Raw genomic sequence first — 24992 nt, 5'->3', positions numbered from 1 at the left:
AAAAACTGCTAGGGAGCCAGACGGCTCTCATCTGTAGGTACACAATATTGGCTTTTCTTTAGAAAATCAGAATATGATACCTATCTCGACTAAATGTCATCTTGCCCATCTCAGCCCATCAATCCAGTCTTCCAAGGCTCTTCTGAGTCTTACTTTGAAATTATGGACAATGTCAGACGTATCAAATACAAACTAGTATACGGAATAAAACGACAGTCAACCACTTGCCCAGAACCCACCCTAAGAACACATCACAAATAAAACTGAGGCTCCTAGTATACACTTCCTCAATTATATCCCCTTCTTCCCCAGCCACACAGAAGTAATGGCCACTGGCATGAGTCGGCATTACTCCCATGCTTAAAGACTATTTTGAATTTTGATTCTATCACCACTTGTATTTATGTTATATGCAAACCCGATAAGCATGCGAGCTAGTCTGTGTTCATTTAAATAAGTGATTCCAACGCTGAATAAAGCAGCATTGCCCTCATCTATTGGACCGACAATCCCATCAGAACAGTGAGGTGACTCAGGCATGACTTATTCTTAGGGAATCCTTACTCGACCTCAGCAAACCAAGTGTGAAGCTCTTGCAAGTAATACATTGAACGATCCAGCCTGAAACAGTCAGTATCAATACAATTGTTAGGTCACTGATAAAATATGCCTTTGTGCTTGCCTTTTAAAAATCCTTCTGCAAGCTCCCAGCAGAGTATTCCCACCCCACATTTCCCCCAAATTACTGACCTGGTAATTTGACCTGGTTCTAGGCTCTCCTGTACCCGAGGCTGTAAGTCACCTGGGGCCAGGAATTTGTCTTCAACGGGACAGACAACACGGGGCTCTTTTTTAATCTACTCCCCTGCATCTAGCTTCAGGGCCTTCCTTCCAGTTTACTGGTTGGGACAAGCCAAAGCAGGAGTTTTAAAAAGTCTGCCCTCTTTCTTTCACCATCAACCCCTTCCTCTCTATAGAATCTTCCTTAAAAAGCAAACCAAAGGGACTTTTATCTGCTATTTTGTAAGGAATGTTATCCCCATTATATAGCTTGACAGCTTGAAGCACACAGGGGCCCTCTTATTCATGCCATAATAATTGGGAAGGTGTTTTTATAGATAGTTCTATGCTTTTCAGCAGAAAAAAACCCCAAAAAGCCAACAAGCCACCACGGCATCTCCCTCCTTCTTCCATGCTTATCAGTCCAGTCTCCTCTTGTTTAGTGCTAAAGCCTGCAGCAGGTGGGCCTCCAGAGCACTTTTCTGGAAAGCGGTCAGGCAGGGGAAAGGGTTTCAGAGGCCAGGAAGGCCTCAGGTCACAGGCCCATGAAGCCAGAGAGGACCTAGGCAATATCCAAGACTTTAATCTGATACATAAGGAAACAGAGGGTCAGAGAGGTGAAGCAAAAGAAAAGTAAATGTCAGGGCTCAAACAGACTCCTCAGAGGCCAGGTAAAACACAAGACCCAGCCGAGCTTCCTCTCTTCAAAACCGTTAACCGATGGCACAGGCAATGGGGCTTGAATACTGGAGGACTAGGGGGTCCCTAAGTACTTCACAGATACACAAAAATATCTCAATCTGCAATTACTCGCATTTCTAGGTTAATAATTCAGTCTCTGCGCCCAAACCTGGACCAGGCAGAGAAAGGTACCAAAGGACAGAAACAAACCAAAAAACCCAGAGTGGCTTCTGCATGGAAAGAGGTTAAGATGTATTTGGAGAGAATAGGCACCGAGCATATAAATGACGGCTGTGAGACAATAATGATGAATAGGAGGGTAAGAGGTTTAAAGAACAAATGCTATAGCCATTCGGAGGGAGAGATGAGCCGGGCTTGAAGGGAACAAAAATGCAGGAGGTCATGTCTTCCTTTCCAGCAGTGTTCCAGCTGCCCTCGGCCTGTTTATCTCTCTGTAAGACAAAGTCAGCCCTCTACTTATCTACAAGGATTCTGGGAAGACGGAGCAGATAGAAATGTGCCTGCAGCCTTGAAGGGGAGTTCCCAGTATTACAATCACAAATGAAGGTAGAAGCCATCTATTGTCTACTGCAGAAACCCCAACTCTATACCAAAGAGAACAAGTTTCTTCAACTCCGTAATGTGGGTAAGAGTAACATGGGAATCCCTGAAGTATGTTACTTTGAAAGACAAGAAAACAAGGGTCAATATTATTTTGCAATATCACAGGCTTAAAAGGCCTAACTCAGTATTTGCACTTCCTGCCACCCTTCTTCCCTTTTGAAGATTGGTATACCCCATAGGTCTCATGAAATATTTTTTACATGTACAAAACATGAATTTTCCAGTTTTTTTTTTTATTGTTGGCTGGATTTTTTTAACATCTCAACTATGAAAGTCAGCAAAGGTCCCTACGAGCGATTCCCACGGCCATGTGTTTAAGACTGTATTGTTATCTGCACCTCAATGTAACAGAGAAAAGGACAGCACATTTCACTGAAAAGTTATCTTAGGTGGAATCATTTGAGGAAAGACATATTGAAAGTCCTTCGCAATGAAAATAAGCCCCCAAATGGAAGGAAGGGGGGTTGGAGATCCTTTTTTTTTTTTTTTTTTTTTATGTTTTATTTATTTCTGAGAGAGAGAGAGACAACATGAACAGGGGAGGGTCAGAGAAAGAGGGTGACACAGAATCCGAAGCAGGCTCCAGGCTCTGAGCTTGGCTGTCAGCACAGAGCCTGACGCGGGGCTCAAACCCATGAACCGTGAGATCATGACCTGAGCTGAAGTCGGACGCTTAACCGACTGAGCCACCCAGGCGCCCTAGAGATCCTTTTAAAAGCACCCAAAGGAATGAATAAAAGGCAGCGGAGGGGGATGTGTCACAGCATATTAATCCAATGCTGAGATCTGCTGTCAGCAATAGAAGGGCTTTCTGGCTCAGTGGACACCTGCCTACACACAGGTACCACACCGGCCCGAAGAGGGTAGAGAGCCTCGTCCACGTGATGCAGCTAGTCAGCCAGTGGCAGAACTTAGACAGAACCAGGTCTCTTAAACTCAGGGCCTTTGTTCTGCTCAGGACTCCACGCTGTGGCCTAGGTTCAGGGCATATTCGGTTTCCTATAGCTTTTCAATTCAAACTTGAAACTCCTTTGTGAAAGGGAATTCAAGGGTACCTGTACACAGATGTTCTGGTCTGTAGAAAGCCTGAGACAAGTAAGGTGTGTTCAGGGAGCCAGTCTGGGTCCCTTCTAAAGTATGAGTCACTCTGCTCTGTGGTATTGGAACTAGAGGGTCAATGGTCTTAAACTGAAGACATCATATTTGCTCGGTAAAGGGCTGTGAATCTGGACCCAGCACAGTAGCGGGCACATCAAATGCCCTGGATTAAAAAAAAAAAGATACTTGTAAACAAAACATCATGATTAACATTATCATTTCCCTTCCAAGATGATGCAACAAGTGTAACTGCACACATGCATCACTTTGCACTTGATCTTAGCCAAAAGGCCGAGAAGCGATACACATATGCATCACTTTGGAAAACCCAAATCAGAACTTCTAAGATTTCAGTCAACAAAGTAGAGTGCAGAGATATAAGCTTATGCTCCCAAATGTGGGAAAATGGACAAAAATACAAAAAAACACCTACAGACACCTGAAAGAGAGGAAGGGAAGGGAAGGCTAAGCCAAAGGGAAATTAGAGGCTGTCACTGGGGCTTTTAATCTTCTTATTGTGCAACTCACTTTAGCACGGTCAGAGCAACCTTTGTGGGACTCCCACAAGCTGAAAAATTTCTATTTCACTAAACTCAGAATATCCAAAAGCCTGATTAGACTCTCCCAAGTACATAAATTAACACTGGCAATGCTACAAAAATAAAGCACCGCCTATCCACTCATGCATATATCCATCTTTTTAGCCATTATCCCAAGTCGAAATAGGTCATTCTTTACCATCACTAGAACTGCACGTATTGACTGAAATAATAGGTTTTATGATCAATCTTCCACTTCCTTCATGCATAATTTTCTCAGAAGTAATTTAAATCAAACGTGTACAGTTTTATCAAATTCACTATTTTTATCTATTAAAAAACCTTTTTTTTTTAATGTTTATTCATTTTTGAGAGACAGAGTGTGAGTGGGGGAGGTGCAGAGAGAGGGAGACACAGAATCTGAAGTGGGCTCCAGGCTCTGAGCTGTCAGCACAGAGCCCGACATGGGGCTCGAACCCACAAACCGTGAGGTCATGACCTGAGCTGAAGCCGGACGCTTAACCAACTGAGCCACCCAGGTGCCCCTAAATTCACAATTTTTTAAAAATCTATTTATGGTTCCTCTGCCCAGGGTGATTTGTGAGCATTTTAGGGTAGCATGGGGTTGCCCCTGTGCTAGGTTGATGAAACCCCAAACTGGAGTTTTGACTGAACTCCAAGACTAGGATCCTTCCACTGCATCACAGAAGATGGTCTGGAAAGTTAAGCCGGCTTCTCCATATGTGGTCACAGACCAACCCTGCTACCTCCGGCAGTGACCTTGCAGATGTGAGCCCGAGAGAATGGCTGCATCTGATCAAGCCATCCTCACTACCGCTAGTGGGGACATGCCTTCTATATCCAGAAACAGCCTATACTCAGATCCACCAACTCTGGAGCCTCCTCCCTCCTTCTCCTTCCTCCCTCCTAACCGCCCACGAGCCTACTCAGTGTAGCCACTGCTCCTGGCTACACGAAAGGGAGCTGGTTATTTTGGTGTCATAGAAAGAGCACAGCCAACACTCTTGACAACACTATGTTCTTGGGTTCATATCTAGCTCTGTAGCTGACTCGCTCTCTGAACCTCAATTTCCTCAACAGGAAAGTGGGGGTGATAACACCTCCTCTCAGAGTCATTGTAAGCAAAACACCCGGTTCCGCGCCTGGCAAAAAGTCAAAGCTTGACAGATGTCGGTGTACTTCCTACTAACCTCTCTGCTCACAATACTTTTTTTTGCTTGTTCTCTGCATTCCTGGGTCAAAATCTACTTCTCATAAACCCTCTGAATAGCCTAATCAAGTACCAAGTATGACCCTACTACTGTCTAGTTTATTAAAACTGGGTGTGCGGAGATTGGGGGGTGGGGTAGTTCTGATAATGCTTAATATTCCAAATTTAATCTTGGTACTCAAAGTGAGATCCTTAGACCAACAGCCATCAGCACTACCTGGAAGTCTGTTTCAAAGGCAGACCCTCGCGCCCCTCTCCAGACCTACGGAATCAGAATTTATGAGACTCCTAAGTGATGGGTTTACCTCTTAAAGTTTGAGAAAACTGCTCTATACCACAAACGGACATTCAATAAATCGGAGCCTACTGATTCTCTATGGAATCAATTGTGGCACTCGTGCTGTTTGGTGGCACACTATGAATCTTTATTTGGGTAGAAAGCAATTACTAACCAAGGCATTTGCCCTGGAATGGCAGTGTAATGGACACTGTGTGCCTTCTGAGTTTAAAAAATGACACATTAGGGCACCTGAGTGGTTCAGTTAAACGTCCAACTCTTAATTTCAGCTCAGGTCATGATCTAACGGTTAGTGAGTTCAAGTCCTGCATTAGGCTCTCTGCTGATAGTATGGAGCCTGCTTGGGATTCTCTCTCTTCCTCTGCCCTTCTCCCACTCTTTCTCTCAAATAAACTTGAAAGAAAGAAAGAAAGAAAGAAAGAAAGAAAGAAAGAGAGAGAGAGAGAGAGAGAGGGAGGGAGGGACGGAGAGGGAGGAAGGAAGGAAGAAGGAAGAAAGAAAGATACAGAGGACACTGGCTTTATGGCAATATTTAAATCTTCTATATTAATGTGATCTTTGTTATATAATAAGTGCTTTGAATATAATTAGTAATACGAGCATTCTGATTACACTAATAAATATACTGATTATACTAATAAATAAGAGAAAAGATACTTTCAAAGTAGTAATACCTGGTTTCTAGGATGCAACACAAAACACCAATTAGTAATGAGCTTCCATAAATTGAATGTTCTCCACACAGAGTGACAAAGTTCTAAGGCACGTCTTTGTTTCTACTGGACGCCGTGATTCTGAGCCTTTCTCCCCCACCAACACACTGAGGCATTTGTCAGTTCTTTCCAGTTACATGTGAAAGTACAATTTTTAAATGCTTCTGAAAGTAAAATTTACCACCCGAATTCCTAAAATGAATCACCAAATACTGGATACAGGAGGCCGGTAACTTTGTATATCAGGAAACAAAAACCAATCTGAGTGAGTCATCTCTGTGATCAGAGATAACAGCACAGCCGCAGCCAGAGCCTGGCGCAAACAAATGGCTACAGCAATCACATGCCAGCATCTCGTGTTTAATGGTTTCTCACATTAAAATGCATCAGTCAGCTCTGCGAAACCAGGAAGTGGAACCCATGATGCCACATAAATAACAAACACGTTCTCTTGCGCCTGGTGTTCAGCTCTAAGTCTATTTCAATTTTGGGTAGATAAATAAAAATGAAACTGGTATTTTATCAAGAGGCAAGCAGAAAGGTAAAAGCTAACTAATATGACTGGGCTTCTGCAATGTTTCCTAAGAAAATTTCAATACTTTTTGGAGGCCTATTTATTGATGCCTTTAATCAAAAATGAAAAAGGTGATCAGAAGTTGGCAATGCCTCAAAAACTCTACCAGAGAAAGGGGTACTAAGCTCTAGAAGTAGGAAAGCCTGCTGTCGTCTGATTCCATGTATAGCCTGCACGTGTGGCTTTTTCTCAGGTGCTCCATGCTTGAAAGACAAGAGGGGCAGGAAATGAACTTGTGCCACACAGCACTGCAGTCTAGATGTGACTCCTCGCCCTTCCTCTGGAGTGAAGAGACAAATGTCCTCTTCGACACCAGGGCAGGAGATATAATGTTATGTTTTTCAAAAGTGGACATCTCCTGTCACATCCATAAGCAGGCAGAGTGCCAAGGAAACACTGCTTAGACAGTGGATATGGGCCTCAGCACCCAAGGGAGAAGCACTTTCCTCTGAAACAATGGAGACCACTTGGGGGCAAAGTAAAATAAAACTTTAAAAAAATCTATAGTTTCTGAAATAAGAACAAGTTAAAATGCCCCATAAGCCCCCCTGCCCACCCCATTATTCCCAGGAAACACCACGCTACCTCATAATGAAGGGAACGAAAGGTGCCATGCTGAGAGCGGAATAGGTGCCGTCCATCGGGGAAGGGTAGAGCCTCCCCAACACCAGAAGTAAGAGAAACATGCTTGGATGACGGTTTAGTTCTCCTGCGTCACTGAAAAAAAATTATTGTACATAAAAGATTTAAAATTTAAGAGGTGCAACACTATCTTCAAACATTTTTCTCGTTAAATTAATTGAGTATCAAGTGAGACTCTCTATGATCGGAAGACAGCTTTCCTTCTTTTCCTTCCTTTCACCTCATGTTTTCCTAATGTGCAAATGAGGAAAAGCTACTGGTAAAGCCACGGCTTGGGCTTTTGCACACGACTCTCTTCTCAAAGCTAACTGTTAATTCGCGTCTGTGTTTTGATTTGAGCTGTTCATACACTAGAGGGGTGGCTGTTCCAGAATATGCAGTGTGAAACTTTCAACAGCCAAATGTACTTATGAAAGCTTGAACAGTCACTTACCGGGGCCAGAAAAGCCTGTCTGTACAAATTACTCATGTGAGGAAATGTATCATAAACAGAAGTAAAATTCATTGATGTTATTTTGCTTTCCCATTACAGATAATTAGCATGAATTCCTATCAAGTGCAAACATTGCTAGAAGAATATAAAAGCCCATGTTCTGAGATGTCCATTCTAACAATTCCACCATCAGTACAGAATGTGATTGAAAGGACAATGGTAAACTTTGCTATCTGCCTTGATCGGACTGGAAGCCCTCTGAATGGCTTTACTTTATGTTTCCAGGGTCATTGGCCACCTTTGCTCAGGTGGGCTGGTACCATTTCTGATCACAGGTGACCAGATTAGTCAGCTATTTGCTTAAGGTCACAATGGTCGACCGTCGCAGGCCAGTAAGAAAAAAATGGCAGGTGTTTGTGACAGCAAACTCAGTATGTAAACACACAGATTTTTAAATAGCATGGGAAGAAAATGATTTCTAGAAGAAATCACCATGTGCGTCTAAGAGGCTGGCTCCTGAAACATTTTCACTAAAAACAGTATTACATTTGATAAGACAATATGAAACAGGATTTTAAAAATATAAAATATAATGTAAAAATAGGATATTATACAACTTTTCAGGACATGTCTGCTGTCGAGAATCAGGCATCATGATAAAGAAGCCATTTTAAAAAATCCATCTATGTTACAAGGAAAGGGGAGCTTAAAAACTGTTGTCTGGAGGGAAAAAAATCTCCATTAATGAAGTAACTCACTTCCTTGATCTCACTGTGTCTCACTGTGTCTCTTCTTACCTGTCCACAGTATTAGCTACAGCTTCCAACTGCTGGAGAAGAAAAGGATAGAGTTCCGGGAAACGAGAAAAAAATTCGCTTCCTGTCATTCTGTAGAGGGAAGGGGAAAAAAAAAAATCACTGTTATTTATTTCCTCTGATCTAATAATAAAGCCTTTTTTATTTTACGTAAAGGAAGATAACCTAGATCATTCACTTAAATATGTAATGAAACAAAAGTTAAGAACAAAACCTCACCTTAAGAATTTGATAATCAAACAAAACATTAAATTTTTGATTTTGGAAATGCTCTTAACACATGGACTTTTATCTCAAAATTTAAGATTATGTATATTCACAAATACTTGATATTAAATTCTGTGGGGAAGAAATAGGTAACTTGTGCAAATGCTGTTTCCACAACTGATCTGGACTATGAATAGAGTCAATATCTGGTTGGCTGAGGCTGACGTAGCTTCCATAATAAGGGCAGATCTAGAACAGGTTTCTCCAAGTTGGCACCAGTGACATTTTAGACCAGACAATTCTTTGTTGTGGGGGACTCTTAGGTGATGGTAAGATGTTTAGCAGCCTCCATCACTTCTATCCACCAAATGCCAGTAATACCACGACCCCTCACCCCTGCCCAGTGATGACCATCAAAAATGTCTCTGGACAATGCACAAAGTATCCTGAGGGGAAAAATGGTCCCTGGTTGAAAAACACTGGTCTGGAGTATGGTTATCAGACACACAGACTTGGCGTGTATGGTTCTGGATACCAATCCCAGCTGACAGTTGTGAGGATTACCTTTCCATCTTTATACTCTTGAATTCTGACAAGATCATTCAATCAGTTTTCACAAATGCTTATACTCATGTAACCCACACTCCTATGAAGACTTAGAAAGTTTCCATCCAGAAAGTAAGCTTGTGCCCCTTCGCAGTCAACTCTCAACACCCCAAACAACCAATGGTTTGAGTTCTATTACAATTTTGTTTGGTCTATTCTAGAATTTCATATAAGCGTAAAAATACGTTACCTAATTTTTTGTGTGTGTCTGAGGCCTTTTTCATTCAGCATAAAATTTATCCATTAGCAACCATAGTATGATTCTTTTCTTGTCAAGTAGTAGTCCACTGTATGAACAGACAGGTTTATCCATTCTCCTCTCGACAGAAAGGAGCTATTTCCATTTGTAGGCTATTATGAATAAGGCTGCTAGGAACATTCTTATACAAGGTTCTTGTGAACCTATGTTTTCATTTCCCTTGAATAAATATCTGACAATAAAATTTCAGCACGTCTAACATTCTAGGAAACTGACAGTTTTCCAAAATAATTATAGCATTTTACATTCCCATCAGCAATAAGCAAGAGTTCTAATGGCTCTACATCCTTTCCAACATTTGCTGTTGTCTTTTTTTTTCTTCTTTTCTTTTCTTCATGTTAGCCACCCTAGTGGGTATGCAGTGGAATATTCCGGAGACTTTGAGTTGCATTTCCTTGATGACCAATGATGGATGATACTGCACACTCTGTGTGCTTTGGCTATTGACATGGCCTTTTGTGAAATATCCAAGATTTTTGCCCATATTTTTACGTAGGTTGATTGTTTCTTTTGCCATACTTGTATGTTACGTGTACTTTTTCTTAGTTTGTGGCTTGCCAATTTATTTTCTTTTTTTAATAATTTTTTTAATGTTTTATTTATTTCTGAGAGAGAGAGAGGGAGACAATGTGAGCAGGGGAGGGTCAGAGAGAGAGGGAGACACAGAATCTGAAACAGATTCCAGGCTCTGAGCTGGCTGTCAGCACAGAGCCCAATGCAGGGCTCGAACCCACTAACCGTGAGATCATGACCTGAGCCGAAGTTGGACGCTTAACCGACTGAGCCACCCAGGTGCCCCTTTATTTTCTTAATAATGCCTTTTGATGAGCAGAAGTTTTTAGCCCAATAACTGGATCATTTTTTTCTTTTATGATTTATATTTTCTGTGGCTTAAGGAATCTTTGCCTACCCCAACATCACAAAGATATTCTGTTTTCTTCTAGAAGTTCTATAGTTTTAGCTTTTATCTTGGGGTAAATGATCAATCTCAAATTAATTTTTGTGTACAGTGTGAGGTAGAGGCAAAGGTTCTCCTTTTGTTTTAAAAATTTATTTATTATTCTGTCTTTAATTGAAGTATCGTTGAAATACAATGTTACAGGTGCAAAATTCTTTTTCTTCTACATTGGTATATTATAATTTTAATAGGAAGATGCTATAAGAAAAGATAAAGGCCTTAAAAAGGAGATGCACCAAGTTCATGAACAAGAAGATTCAGTATTTTGTTAAGAAGATTCATTATTATAAAGAGGAAGTTCTCACCAAATTCAATGTAATCCCAATAAAAATAATAATTGTGTGTGCGTATATGTGTAGCTGGAGAAGCACACTTTAAAACACAGAGATGCATCGAGGGCCAGTAGTTGCAAAGATAATCTTGAAGAACAACAAGGACGCAGGACTCACCTAATCAGGTAGTGAGAAGTATTATAATACTTGAGTAATTAGGACACTATGGTGACAAGGAGGCCCATAACCAGAATAGAGAGCACAGGAACAGACACACACATGCACGACATCATACATGCATGATGAAAGGGCTGATGCTGCTGATGATGGTACTGTGAAGATCACAACTAAGTATCCACCCAGACAAGATTAAAATTGGATCCCAACCTCCCACTACATACAGAATTGAAACTTTGTGAATTCAAAACTTAAAAGGTAAAACTGCCAAACTCACTAGAAAACTATACAGAATAGAATTTATTAAACCAAGGCCCCAAAAGCATCAACTAGCAGGAAAAGTTTATATATTCTACTGTATTAGTTAATATTAAAAAAAAAAAGTTTATACCACACACAAAAAAAGCACAAATAAAAACACAAAATAACACATGTACAAAGCACTTCTGGCAGAGGAGTGGTATCACACATTCTGGAATCAAAGACACGAACAGACTTAGCTGACTTTTGAGCCCAAAATGACTAAACATGACTTGTGGCCCTTGTTTGGATCCTGATTCTAACAAACCAGTTAGAAAAAGACATTTCTAAGACAATTAGGAAAAGCTGAAGATCAAAGAATTACTAGCTTTGGTAGATGTGATAAGAGTATGGTGGTTATTTCTTTTTAAACTCTCTTATCAAATCAGTCATGCATCCTGAAATATTTACAGGAAAAAAATGACAGGATGTCTGTTACCTCCATCTCAGGAGGCCAAGAAATGGACAAAATGAGACTGGCAAAATGTTGATAAGTGTTGAAGCTGAGTGATGGATATGCAAGGGTTCGTTAAACTACTAAATGATGGAAGTAAACATTTTTATTTGCCAAGCCACAAATGGGGAGAAAATGTGTAATGCATGTAACTGAGAATTATATAATTAGTATTAGACTATAGGAAGAACTCCAGGGAAACCAATAAGTTAAAAGACAAACAACTCAATATAAAAATGGTAAAACCTATTAAAATATAATTAAAACCTTATTAAAATATAATAAAGCTATTAAAACCTATTAAAATAAAACCTATTAAAATATAAACATTAGCGGCCAATAATCATAAGATGCTCAATCACACTGAGCAATTGGCAAAGACTGAAGAATCCATTATCAAGTACTGGAACTCTTTGACACTGTTGATGGAAACTAAAATTACTACAACAATTTTAAGAATAGTCTGGCATTTTCTTGAAAGCCAAGGATGTGTTTAGCCAGTGATTTACAAATGCTACTTCTAGGTAAATGGCCTAATAAACTCTTGGACATGGGCACCAGAAGGCTTGTACAGCATATGTATAATAGCCATGTCTATCAATAGTAGAGTGAATAAACTGTACACTCACTCACACAATGGGATACTATAGAGCAGTAAATCTCAATGAACTACAGATGTATCTCAGAAACGTAATGTTAGGTGAAAAAAGCAAGTTGAAGAATACATGTGGTATACTTCTTCTATGTAGTTTACAACAAAGCACTGAATAAGACACTGCTTAGAGAAACAAATTTAAGTGACGAAAAAAAAGCAAAGAAATAAATAAAATAAAATTGGCAAAAGTAATCAATCACTTCTCCAAGCTGGAAAAGAAAGGAGATGGAATTAGGAAGGTCCATATAAGGGATCAAAAGAAATGTTCCCTTCCTTAAACACCTAAAGTGTTTGTTGCACAGTTACTCACTCTTTTGTAAACTTTCTTTTGCACCTATTTCACATTCAGTAAAGCTAAAATTTTTGAAAGAAGAGAAAGTTCTTACTTCCTTGTAAATTATAGATCATTTATTGGACATTTATGCAAAAACATGCTCACTTCTTTTTCAATTAGTAGATATTTTTGTGGAAAAAAATAACAAACACAAATGTTAAAAAAAAAAAAAAAACACCCACACTAGACCCCTCAGTGTCCCTCCTCACAGACAACTATGCAAAAGCATCTCAGCTTTTCTTTTAAAAAATTTGTTTATAGAAGTACTTACTTTTCAGTTTAGCTCTTTTCCCCAGCAAATATGTATATTATACATATAGTCATGCCCCTTGATTTTTTTTTTTTCATTTAAACTACCTGAAAAATCATTCAATATCAGGCATACTGTTCTCTTTCTTTCCATTTAATGGTTGCAGAGTAATCCATTGTATGTTGACTGCAATTGATTTCAAACCTGAATGATAGGCTTTTTGGTTGTTAAGTTACTTTTACAAACAATGACATGTAAATTTCCTTGTTAATAAACTGCAAGTCTAGGCTTTGCAGGGTCAGTGTTTTACACAGGGAGACCACAAAACCATTTCAGTACAGGCCACTCTTACATTCTATAGCACCTGTAAGCAAAACTGGTCAAGAACATCAATTTCCATTGTCAGCGGTCACTTAGAACTGTATATGAATTAAATATTGAGATCCTTGTGTATACTTGCCCATAAAGAATCTCTCCATCTACACCACAAGGCCTGGTGGATACGTCTTCTTAATGGTGTGGTATCTCTTGGTTGTGTCAGAAAGAGTATTCTCATGTAAGCAGACCATATGATTGCATTACCACGATCTAGAAATTACCTTGGTAAATAACTGGCCCTGCTGACCATAATTACTGCCAGAGAAAAGGGCTGTGGAGCTACTATTCTCAAACTAAAGTCATTGTTTTCAATGAATTAAAACAAATTGTTCCAAACAGCAAATTACCTCATTCAATTACCTGAGCAGATATTTATCAACTCATCTATGTTACAGAGTATATGAAGAAGGTACATGATTCAAATTAAACATTTGGTGAATGTTTTAAGTAACAGGTTTGTTCTTAACAGCTTGCTGGGTTTTGACTACATCTTTCAAAAAAATATTCTGTTGAAATCATTGTGCCCAGGCTTAATGGCGTACGACTGTGAAGTATCAATTGCGCATCTGTCAGGGTTTAAGAAAAACTAAAATTATTTTCTATGGAGAATTCTGGCCTTGCTTAGGTACTCTGAGCACACAGGAGTTGCTTTTCTATTCTAGCATTCTCAGGCTCCTCAATACTGTTAAGAAAATGTCAACTCTACTCCTGGCCGGGGCTCCAATTCACTGCAAATGCAGAAGAGTTGAGTACTTGCCAGATTAGCACCATCTCAACTCTGCATCAGCCAAGGACTACTGAAGACGTGGCTAAATGTGTAGACTGCTGCCTGAAGGATACAAGATATTAACAATTCTCAGGTATTAAAAAACAGAGCCTCAACAGGTAAGGTGTAGGAGGATATCAGAATTGTCTAAGGGGCTTATTCAAACTTCACTCCCGATTCTCAAATACACACAGAAGGCCGACAGTTCGTGGGCACCTCATAGATTTTGGGCTGCCTGTAATCTATAGCTTTATTTTAAAAGGCCAAAATCACAAGACTATTTCAGTCCATATGTGAATCCTGAAACAGGTGAGTCTTCCCTCTCATTTCTACTTAATCAAAACTGTAGCATGACCATATTTTTCTCAGGAAAGTTGCGAATATTTTAAGCACCTACATACTTCATGTTGAGCACTGCGCTAGGTGCTAAGGAAGATAGTAACAATATGAGATGGTCACTGCTCTCGGGGCTTAAGATCTCATTAGGAAGACAAGACACATGCATAGACTATAACTAACGAGGGAGGGTAAGCCGGTTTAAGGGTCAAATAACTGCAGCTTACAGTAACAGTTGGGAAAGATATCGCTGAGAGCTGGAGAGGTTAGGGAATGATTTGTGGGAAACATGGAAACCAAGATGAGTCTTAAAAAATTAGTAAGAATGGATTAAAAAGGAGAGAAAACTGTATGCAGAGGGTGGGTAGGTACAGGAGCCAAGTGGGTAGATACACTGGCTGCATGAATCGAGAAATTCAATGACGTGTGAAGGTAGAAAAGACAGGATGGCATACAGGTTTTTAGAAATTTTAATGCCAGGCTAAGCAGCTTTGCCTGGGTCTTATAGGCATCGAAAGTTTTCGGACAGCAGTGAGATGTGTCAAGAGCAGATAGGCTGGACTAGATAGAGGACAGAAACACGGTGACCCAATGGCCCCAATGGACAGTCACTGAATGTATCTTTATTTTTTTATTTTATAAAAAATTTTTTTGTAGTTTATGGTCAACTGAATGTATCTTTTCACTTCAACCAGAGCATAAATATCTACAGGTAAGAGCCCATATTCATACCTCCTTGCATCGCTCTTCGTACAAACCACAATTCTACATAAACAGTGGCTGACTGGTAAATATTCTGGCCATGAATGAGTAAGTAGTATTAGCCAGAGAAGAAAAACATTCTAACATAGATGCCCTCAAACCTATGCCTTATGCCTTTTTTCTTTTCTCTGGAACTGGCACCTCCCCAACTGACACCTAACTACCCATCCAACTTCAACACAATTTTTCCTAGGCAAGGAGGAAAAGAATTATGGCTAAGATGGCAACAAATTAAAATTTTCTTAAAGCGAATCACTAGCTGTATCTAAGGACATCCAGACTCATGATCTGAATTAATAAACTGAGTATCCTGCCAGGGCTTGAAATTTCTTAAACACAAATATATGATGCCTGTCTCACTCATTTGCAGACAGTTCAATTCTAGTTTTTCACCCATATAGGAAAACAGGCTGATATGTCATCTCCACAAATATAGCAAGGCCTGAGGGTAAATTCTCCAGTGACAGGCATTTCGGATCTGTTCATCTCCATGGCCAAAAACTAGCCTGGCAACTTTATGGAAACAAAAGAAGCGATGACCAAAAAGGAAAAAAACGGAATCTCTGTAAATTCAAGCGTCTGGGAAGACAAAAGGAGACCGCCAAACAGCAGAAACAGACAGACAAAGGTGAGAACAAAAAAGCTAGGCTAGAGAGCCAGAAGAAAGCAGCCTATACCTTGGGACTGTCAGACTCTACAAAAGGGGAGTCAGTCCCCATCTCGTCAGGTAAGAGCTATGCGGGCACAACCCGTGAGAGGCCCTCGGGAAACCACGGAAGCTCCTGGAGGAAATCCACTAGCCCGGCACTGGGAACAAGGTGCCCAGGGGGCAGAGTGATTGTCAGCTGCCCCAAGGCCCTCCTCCCCCTGACCCATTCAGTGGGGGGCTCCCCCAGAGCCTGGCCAGGGCTATGAACAAAGTAGGCAGGCAACAGAGGCTCACTGAATGAATGAAAATGCCTGCCTAGCACCGTTTTGTTTTATTTTAAAAGCTTTTTAAAAACTATTCTAGCACTGTCTGTTTATTGGGGGGAGGGGGGAAATTAGATAATGAAGGACACTGCAAAGAAAAATCTGAAAACCACCGCGACACGAACTCACCACTCAAATATGGCTGCTGGTCTATTCTGTTCTCTGTCCACCTACACCTTTCTCCTCCTTATATATTCTTCTATAATCTGCTTTTTACACTCAACACTGTGTCAACCTGAGCCCATCTGAATATAGTAGTCTCACTGTGGCATCGTCTCTGTGCTTTTCCTACGTTTGAACACACGTCTTGGGCACTAACCCAGACACCAGGCCAGAACGACTGGTCCCCATCCTGCCTAAGCCACACATGGAAGGCAGTCCCTACTCCAGCCACCTTCCGAGCTTCCCCTTGGCCTGCACATTCCACATCCAACTGTGGTAATGCTATGGATCTAGTTTTTGAGTGCAGCTGAGCTTTCGATGTTTTGACCGGCTTTGAATCCTGCCATCCCCCCACTTCCCAGCCTAGGAAAATCTTCACTTGAATGCAGCTTCCCTATCTCTTCGAGATTCTGTCCTAAGGTCTGCCACACACACACACACGGAAGTGGAAATGCCAGAAACACATGCTTCTGAGCTTAACAAAAGCGACCTGATAAAAATGATGATGCAGTGAAAAGAAGAATTTGGTGAAATGTGCTACATGTAAAACGGAGCGATCTCCATCCTCTAATTCCTACATACAGATCCCTGATCATTCTGAATCATCTCAGGAACAGGGATCAAGAGAGTAATGTGCAAAGGTATAAGGAGAGAATGCTTGCAAAGGCAAGCAAAAACATGCAGAATAAGGAACTCCACAGTAAACAGCAGCAAAGGCAGAGCCTGTGCCGGGTTTAAAAAAAAAAAAAAAACAGGACTTATTCACAGGCCATGGAGCAAACACCATAAACCTGGTTTCATTAGATGAAAACAAACGCTGAAGGCAAAAGCCTGGTGGTTTTCAGTTGGTTTTTCAAATGGGAACCCAATAAACTATTAAAGCCTACCTACTCCCCAGATTCTGGCCTATAAAACCACTCTAGAGGAGAGAAAGCAGCTCAGGGCCTGTGTCTCCTTGCCACAGTGATTGCTGATAAAAAGAGCAAGCGCATCTTAAGAGAAACAGTACCCCCAAATGGAAACAAGCCTACAAAGAAGACAAAGCACACACACGTTTCAAAGGATGGGCAAATGCAAACTAATAAAACAGAAACAACTAATAAAAAAGAAATCTGGGTTTGGAACCCCACCGGGGGCGGGGGGCATCCATCTCTGACTCTGTTCCTAGAATCCTCTCTCCGCCTCTGAGCGCGCCTGACACAAGCATTTCTCCTTCCAGAAGCGGTCATTTAAAAAGGACGAGGGATCGGACCCAACAGATGTCAGAGGCCCCAGGGTCAGAATCTCACCCTCAGCAAACTCTTGTGGTCCCTGCAATGGTGCCGCCAGGAAGTCCTATTACTAAATTCCAGGCAAAGCATGAAGGAAGTTACAGGAAAGGCATCTTCTTCAGGGCCTCTTCTCTAAGGGCACAGACTCTGACCAGATCTCCTGCCAGTCTCATGTCCCTTCCTATCCTGCATGGTACAGAGCCATGAACTGCTTGGACTTCCGGAATGTTCTCCTAATCCCTCCCTTCGGGAGCTGCTTTCCCGGTAGATCAGAGAATCTCCCTAATCACAAAAGCAGCCAGCACTATACTACACCCTTGGAGGGAAGTGGGAGCTCTCGACCCCGGAAGAGCCCTTCAGTTGCCCTTGCAGCAATCCCCGGCGCATGGGTGGACCTAAAAACACACAGCTACCCATTACGCAGCCAGATGGTCAGTAAGCACGCGTCTCCTGAATTCCTCATGTGTGCAAGGTCCCACGTGGGCAGCTTACGTGGATTTTTTTTTTTAATACCAGAAATCTGTTTCTTAGGAAATGTTCCTTTTTAAATCCTATCATCTATAAAATCTCAGGATTGATCCTCCTCCAACAGCTAATTTGATAACCACTATCTAAACAGTGTGTGGCAGACTGTTTGCAAAGATGGCCGGCAAGAGTTCCTACTACCTCATGACCCCTCCCTACGTGTTCCCTTCCTAACAGTTCCTATACTACCCTCACTATGCCTCCCTCCATTCAGAGGTCTAACCAATTTCTTCTCCCTGGACCCTAGTCTCGATCAACAAGAGGGCAGCGGCAGAGGGCAGCAGAGGCGATGCTGTACCAGTTCCGCCTCAGCCTTTAGGAAGTGCACCAGCATCTGCATTCATGGTCTTGAAGACCTGACTTCTGTGCTGCCCGCAGCTCCCCCTGCCCAGTCACTTCCGCCCCCAGCCAAGGGTCCAGACATGTGAACGAATGGAAACCAACTTTGTGCCTCCTGTCCCAGCTGAGGTCTCAGACAACGCAGTCACCTGAGTGATCCGACATGACAGCACGTGGTGAAGCTGAACCTGGTGACCCCAGCCGACCACTGAACTGTGAGAAACAGTGAGTTGTTACCTGAAGCCATGAAATTTCCGGGTGTTTGTTATGGAGCAACAGGTAGCTAAAACACAGTCATAATACTCAAGGGACCGAGTTAGACTCTGTGTGCTGAGTAAGAGGGATGCAAGGAACATGCAACCTAACCTAGTTACTATATTTATTCCCTCATAGCTCTGGCAGCCAGAAATCCGAATCAATACCATGGTCCAGAATCAAGGTGCCAACAGGGCACCTCCAGAGGCTCTGGAGGGGACCCCGATTCTCACTGCTCTCTAGCTTTTGGCGGCTGCTGGCCTTCCTCAGCCAGTAGCTGCATGGCTCCAATCTCTGCTTCTGTGGTCACACCGCGTTCTCCTCGTCCGTCTTCCAGACCTGCGCCCGTCTTCCTCTTATCAGTGATTGCACCAGAGCCCACCCAACAATCCAAGATAATCACCCCATGCCAAGCCCCTTCATTTAATCACATCGGCACAGACCTCTGGTCTTTACAAGGTAGCATTTATAGGTTCCGGGGATTAAGACTCACGGGTGGGGGTGGGGGGGTTATTCGACCTAGCTCTCACAACTGCCAAAATATAAAGTCTAAAGTGCTAAGGGACAAGAATGAACATAATTGATTTATTCCAAGGCAGCTGTTTTTCAAATCTTTAAAGCAATGGACAACTTTTCTCAAATATAATACCAATATTTCAAACAAAACAAAACGAAGCCAGAGCTGTTCTGGTTGAAGCAGGCTTGAGGTGAGTGATCATGACTGCGGCCTCCCTCATCCGCAGCAAGCACGAGGCCTGATACACCCCTGTGAGCTCGAGAGGCACACTTTACAGTCTCAAGGCTTTAGAAGAGAAAGTCCACATTCCTCACCTCCTTCCTTTCTAATCTCTCCATGGTTCCAACCTCTCTAGCTGAAGAAGCACACTCCGTTCCCCACAGCTCACTATTCCCTACGATAACCGGTGCTTTATTAAACATGTTTCGGCTCTGTCTCCTTTCACTAGGAAGTTCACTCCTTGAAACCGAAAGCTGTCTTGTTTCTGCTCCAACCCCAACACCCAGAATGGTACCAGCACCCAAGAGGCACTCAGGAAATACCTGCTGCCTTCTTAATGTCTTCTAAGAGCTCTTTCCACAAATCGTGCCCCAATGAACAATGGGCTAGCATAGGCATTCCAACATGCAAACGGCTCCAACAGTGCTGAACCTGCCCCATCCAAAACGCGAGCAAGAAATCACCCAGAAATTTCTCTTACTCATTAACAGTACATTAATTTAGCATGAGGTCCAATATTTCAAAATAAGTTTTCTGGTTTCTATCCCTGTAATACTTTTGTCCTTTTAACTTTTTCAAGATCTTACTCTAAACCTTATAGACATTTTCATGAAGGCTAATATTAATTGGCCAATTTGTATTATTAATGTGAAGGGAAGGTGCCCACAGAGTCCCAGCCTTGAAGGAACGTATTAGACCTAGAAGGACTCTCAGAGAAGTCTATGACTCTCATCGCTGAATCTCACAGATGAGGAAACTGATGCCCAAAGGAATTAAGGGAGTCTCCTAAGATCAAAATACAGGCTGGGGGGAAAGTGCAGGCCTAGAACCCAATTCTCTTGTTCTCCAGTCTAGCCACCAGGCCTTTCGGGGTTTCTATTACACAGGGAACCCGACCATCCCTGTGCAAGGCATCTGTGTAGCAAGCGGAGGACCCTGTGTCCCAGACAGGCCAGTTTTCAAAGGAGTGCATGTCCCACTATGGGGGTCAGATAGCGATCTTTCCACTGCTGTCAATCAAATTGGTCAAGTTAGATTAAGGTTCCCGACTTGAGCTTCCACTCCCATGCACTGAGCCAGGCCCACCCACTGACTTTAGTATATGTGCTGCTGAAGAGAGCACCCACCCACTGACTTTAAAAGGAGTCGATGAACAGGCAAACTGCCAGCTAAACTAATCTTTAACAATCTATCCATCTGCTCCTACAAAGCATTTTCAGAGATCACGGGGCCACAGAGCTTCCATTTGGTCTAATAAGTCTCAAGTCTCTCCTATATTCAAGTGAAGAGAATCTCACTAGCACATTATAATACCTCTAACCACCCTCCATGCAAGCCCCAAAACAAAAACAAAAACAAAAAATAAAAACAAAAACAAAAACAATCCCCTCTAACTCATGCAAATCAAACCAGAAAAGAGGGTACAGGAGGGTATGGACTTATTTAGGCTCAATGCTTATTTTCCCCCAGTGAACCCATGTTTTTTGTAAGTCTGTGAGTGCTCAGGCCAAGGCTTGTTTACAAGGGGAAAAAGAAAAACCCAAAAACATTTAGAAAAAACAAGCAGTCACCAGGCAAATGTTACACTCCCAATTAATACACAAGTTGGCCACAACGAGGTATAATACAATGTCTGATGTACATTCTCCCAAATTCATACATGGAAGAAATGGACTAAGACTCAGAAGACAAAGTGTGATTTTCCGCTGCTGTAGAAGTATGGAAAAGAGTCTCCATTTGTGGCTGTCCATCTCAGACTGCAGGATTTAGTCTTCTCTCTGAACAGCTGCCTGGAAGTACTAAAAAAAAATGGGATAATTTTCAACAGATTGGCTGGATCTCCAGACAGAGCGGAGAAGCCAGCGCTTGGCAGAGTCGTGAAAGGAACATTTTGGACATCTTAGCCATTTGTTTTTTGGAGAGCCAGAAAATTAATCTGGAATAAGTATAAGTCATTATTGTTAGTATTATTAAACACCCTAACCTCTGGCTCCTGGGGTTGGCAGCAGGAACCGTGGATGGTTTCTATAGAAATGCAAATGAAATTTATTAAATTAGACATCCCAAAATCAGGATCCTATGTTTGGTGTTCTCACGAATGCTGGTTTTTTTAAAAGTCCTCTGAAGTTAGTAGGCTGCCATCTCTTTACAGACCCTGGAAAGCCATCTGCTTGGCCCTGAGAGTAGCCTGTACGTTGAGATCACACAGAGGCAGACTTTCAACACGGCTGGGAGCGATTCCCTTCCATGCGTGTTTCCCCTTACCAGCCAGACCCAAAATCCTTCAAAGACTGAGGCTGTGTTTGCTACTTCAACTGTATCTCCTCCAGCACCTAGCAGAGGAGACAGACATTGCACGCACTTCCTATATTTTAAAAAATAAATGAAGGAATAAGTCATGTCTCTTTTCTTCCCCTCTCTTAAGGTATATATTCTATTGATTACAATTAATGTATACTCATTTTTTTAAAAATCAGATGATACACAAAGTAGGTAGGAAAAGAAATTCCACCCTGCCCCATTCTAGACCTTTCCTACACACATATAAACACATTAAAATTATACATGGAACATGCACAGTTGTTTTGAGGAGTGGCCGACACTGCTGTGTTGAACAAATGTTGTTTGGGAACTTGCTTTTTACAAAATATTCAGGTGCTTCTCTCACTTATGTTCTGGAAGTAGAAAGAAAAAAATCTAGTTTTCCCGGTCTTTAATTAAAAAAATGATTTGAATAAAAGTACATTCTTATTATTTTATCTCCACACTGGAACAATAGTCTAGCTGACTAAAGAGTAAGAAGAAGGAAATCACATGCCTTGAGAATTTTGAAGGTAAGGCTCCATTAACTTCCATCTTCTAAGTTCGTTGCCATTCGGATTCTTAATTCTCTATATGAGAACTGTCTGGGGTTTTTGTTCTCTCTCTACAAAATTGAAGATACTGCATGATGACGTGTGTTGGTGTGGATCATTTTCCACTCATTGTACTAGAACTCACATCCTTGACTTCTAGGAAATTTTCCTGTGCTGTTATTTTTTTGTGAGACAATTTCCTGCCCTCAATTTTCTCAGCTCTTCTATAAGTTGGGTATTGAACCTCCTGAGGTCATCTAATTGTCTTTTTTTTTCTTTCCCACATTCCATCCCTCTTGATCTCTTTAGTTTTACCTCTGCAAGAGTTATTTTACTCTGTCTTCCATCCTATGCATTGAAGCTTTTATTTGGGTTATCCTACTTTTAAATGTCTTGAGCTCTTTCTTATTCTCTGGTTGCTACTTTAAAGACACCATCCTGGAGCACCTGGGTGACTCAGTCGGTTAAGCATCCAACTTCAGCTCACGTTATGGTCTCACAGGTCATGAGTTCGAGCCCCGTGTCGGGCTCTGTGCTGGCAGCTCGGAGCCTGGAGCCCGCTTTGGATTCTGTGTCTCCCCTTCTCTCTACCCTTCCCATGCTCATTCTCTCTTTCTCTCTCTCACTCAAAAATAAATAAACATTAAAAATAAATAAATAAATAAATAAAGACACCATCCTGTTCGTAGTTCATGTAATCAATTTTATCTTACTTCTGTGAGAGTATCAACTGTTTTTAAAGTTTTCTTCTGTTCCTTATGTCTGCTTCTATTGAATTCCTTTTTTAAAAATCTTTATTCTTTTTCTAATACTGATTATAATTTTAGATGGCAGCTGTTTGGTTATAGGACTTCTCTCCCTGCCACACAAATACACACATGCACACGTGTACTCCGATGCAAAGAGTAATTCTACTGGTTAAAAACAGAAACATGAAATTCTATAATGTGTCAAACGAGGGTTATAGACAGGTCAACAAAAAGAAGGCACAAATGATGCCACTTGGAATGAGCAACACGGCAGAAAGGAATGTTTATTCAGAGGATCGGTCTGGTTTATACTCATCCACAGAAGCTCTTCATTATATCAATCTAAAGAACACCAATTCTAAAATAAAGAACCCCAATTCTAAACACAAAATGTTCTACTTAAAACATTTTTCCCTTCTTTCCAACTCGGCTATGACTCTAAAGAAATAGAGGCACAATAGTTATTAAGGAGGCAGGAAGTCCTTTCAGCTAACCAACTTTTACATAGTGTTCCTTATGGTCAAAACGTTGACCACAGTGTGGTAACGCTTTTTGACTTTATGACCTTATTACTAAGACCATCAATTATATTCCGTTATTTGGGCAGAGGAGCTGCTGGAATGCCAGAAGACTACTCTACAGTGCTATTTAGCCTTTCCCAACAGAGGCTTGTTGAAACTGGGAGTCTGGTAAAATGTTTCACCTAACCTTGCAAAGATACTTCCCGGCAAATATTTGAAGTATATAAATACCTCCACGTAAAGTCTTAAAAATGTGTACGACTCCCCAAGGTTAAGCCAAATACTCATCTTAATTATATAATCACATTTCAAGTGAAATAATGCCGTGAATTCTGACGAAGGTAATAATACGCCACATAAACTAAGGCAGTTCAAATATTCTTTATCTGCCTATATTAAGCCTATTTCCAAAGCCAACATAATTTTTTATAGTATGCACAGCATAATATTTTAGAAAAGGCTGTTCCTACATTATAAAGTTTGAAACCATGTTCCATTATTATTTACTCTGTGGTGGAGTGGGGATGAGGAGCCACCACGTACAGAACATGCCACGGTCTAGAATCAGCTAGGCCAAAGCATTACTCTGTATTGGTAGTGTAACCTCGAATGATTTATCCAACCTTGCTGAACACCTTTCTGTTTTGTATTCTATAAAATGGGCATAATAGTTCCTACTCTGTAGAGTTACTGTGAGAAATGTGACAATACATGGGCAAATCTAACACTGTACCTTCTCAACAAATTATACTTGCATTGTTCCTTGGCCTTGGCTCCTGCTACCCCGCCCTCTTTGTTTCCCTCCCCACTTTAAAGAGAGATGAAAGGAATAGAGAGAACATTGGTATAAATTACCATTAAGGTCAGCACACTCTGAGATCCTAAGATCCAAGAGTACCAGAGAGCATAGGCCATTTTCCTTCTTGCTATGCAAATAGCCTTTAAGCGTAGGCATTTAAATATGTGGGTAAAATTTGGGTTTTGCATAAAAAAATTAATGCACTATTCTGAATACATTAACACCTATGCTTTGCAGTAGTCATACGCTAAAGTCATAAGAACCAAAGGCCAGGAAGAAAGCTATAAAATGAGATGGATGAATCCATATTGGTAGAAAAAACATGGTTCAGGCATCTAAACATTAACATTCTCTCTCACACACACGCAGACTCACGCACACACCCTCCCCCTACACACACACACACACCCACGCACATGGGATGTATGTGACACAATGAAAATGGCAGTGTACAATGCTACTCTCATACTCTCCCACCTATTAGAAGAAAACAGTATTTGTTTTTGATGTGTCCATTCTAGTAGCAAAACCAGACATTTCCATAATTGAATATACACAGAAATAGCTGTAGAGGCTTCAAAAAGAGTATATTTTCTTCCTGGAAAAGAATGCCATATTTCTCATATAATCATTTGTGATCACAACAGACTGGCTAGCAATTGAGTC

At 41.2% G+C, this 24992-nt stretch overlaps 1 protein-coding gene across 4 annotated transcripts in view; it reads right to left on the bottom strand.

The window, feature by feature from the left end:
- The window catches only part of THADA (THADA armadillo repeat containing), a 319486-nt gene that overhangs the window by 171839 nt on the left and 122655 nt on the right, over window positions 1-24992 (bottom strand). For all 4 annotated transcript variants that reach the window (XM_039232420.1, XM_039232421.1, XM_039232419.1 and 1 more), the window contains exons 27-28: window positions 8411-8500; window positions 7124-7255 (exon numbers count right to left, since the gene is read on the bottom strand). In XM_039232420.1, coding sequence (XP_039088351.1) covers window positions 7124-7255; window positions 8411-8500 — 222 coding nt within the window. The remainder of the gene's footprint in view (window positions 1-7123; window positions 7256-8410; window positions 8501-24992) is intronic.

This window comes from Hyaena hyaena, unplaced genomic scaffold (assembly GCF_003009895.1).
Source record: "Hyaena hyaena isolate Hyena2069 unplaced genomic scaffold, ASM300989v1 scaffold_64, whole genome shotgun sequence".
NCBI lineage: Eukaryota > Metazoa > Chordata > Mammalia > Carnivora > Hyaenidae > Hyaena > Hyaena hyaena.
This window is presented reverse-complemented; position numbering and strand designations above follow the sequence as displayed.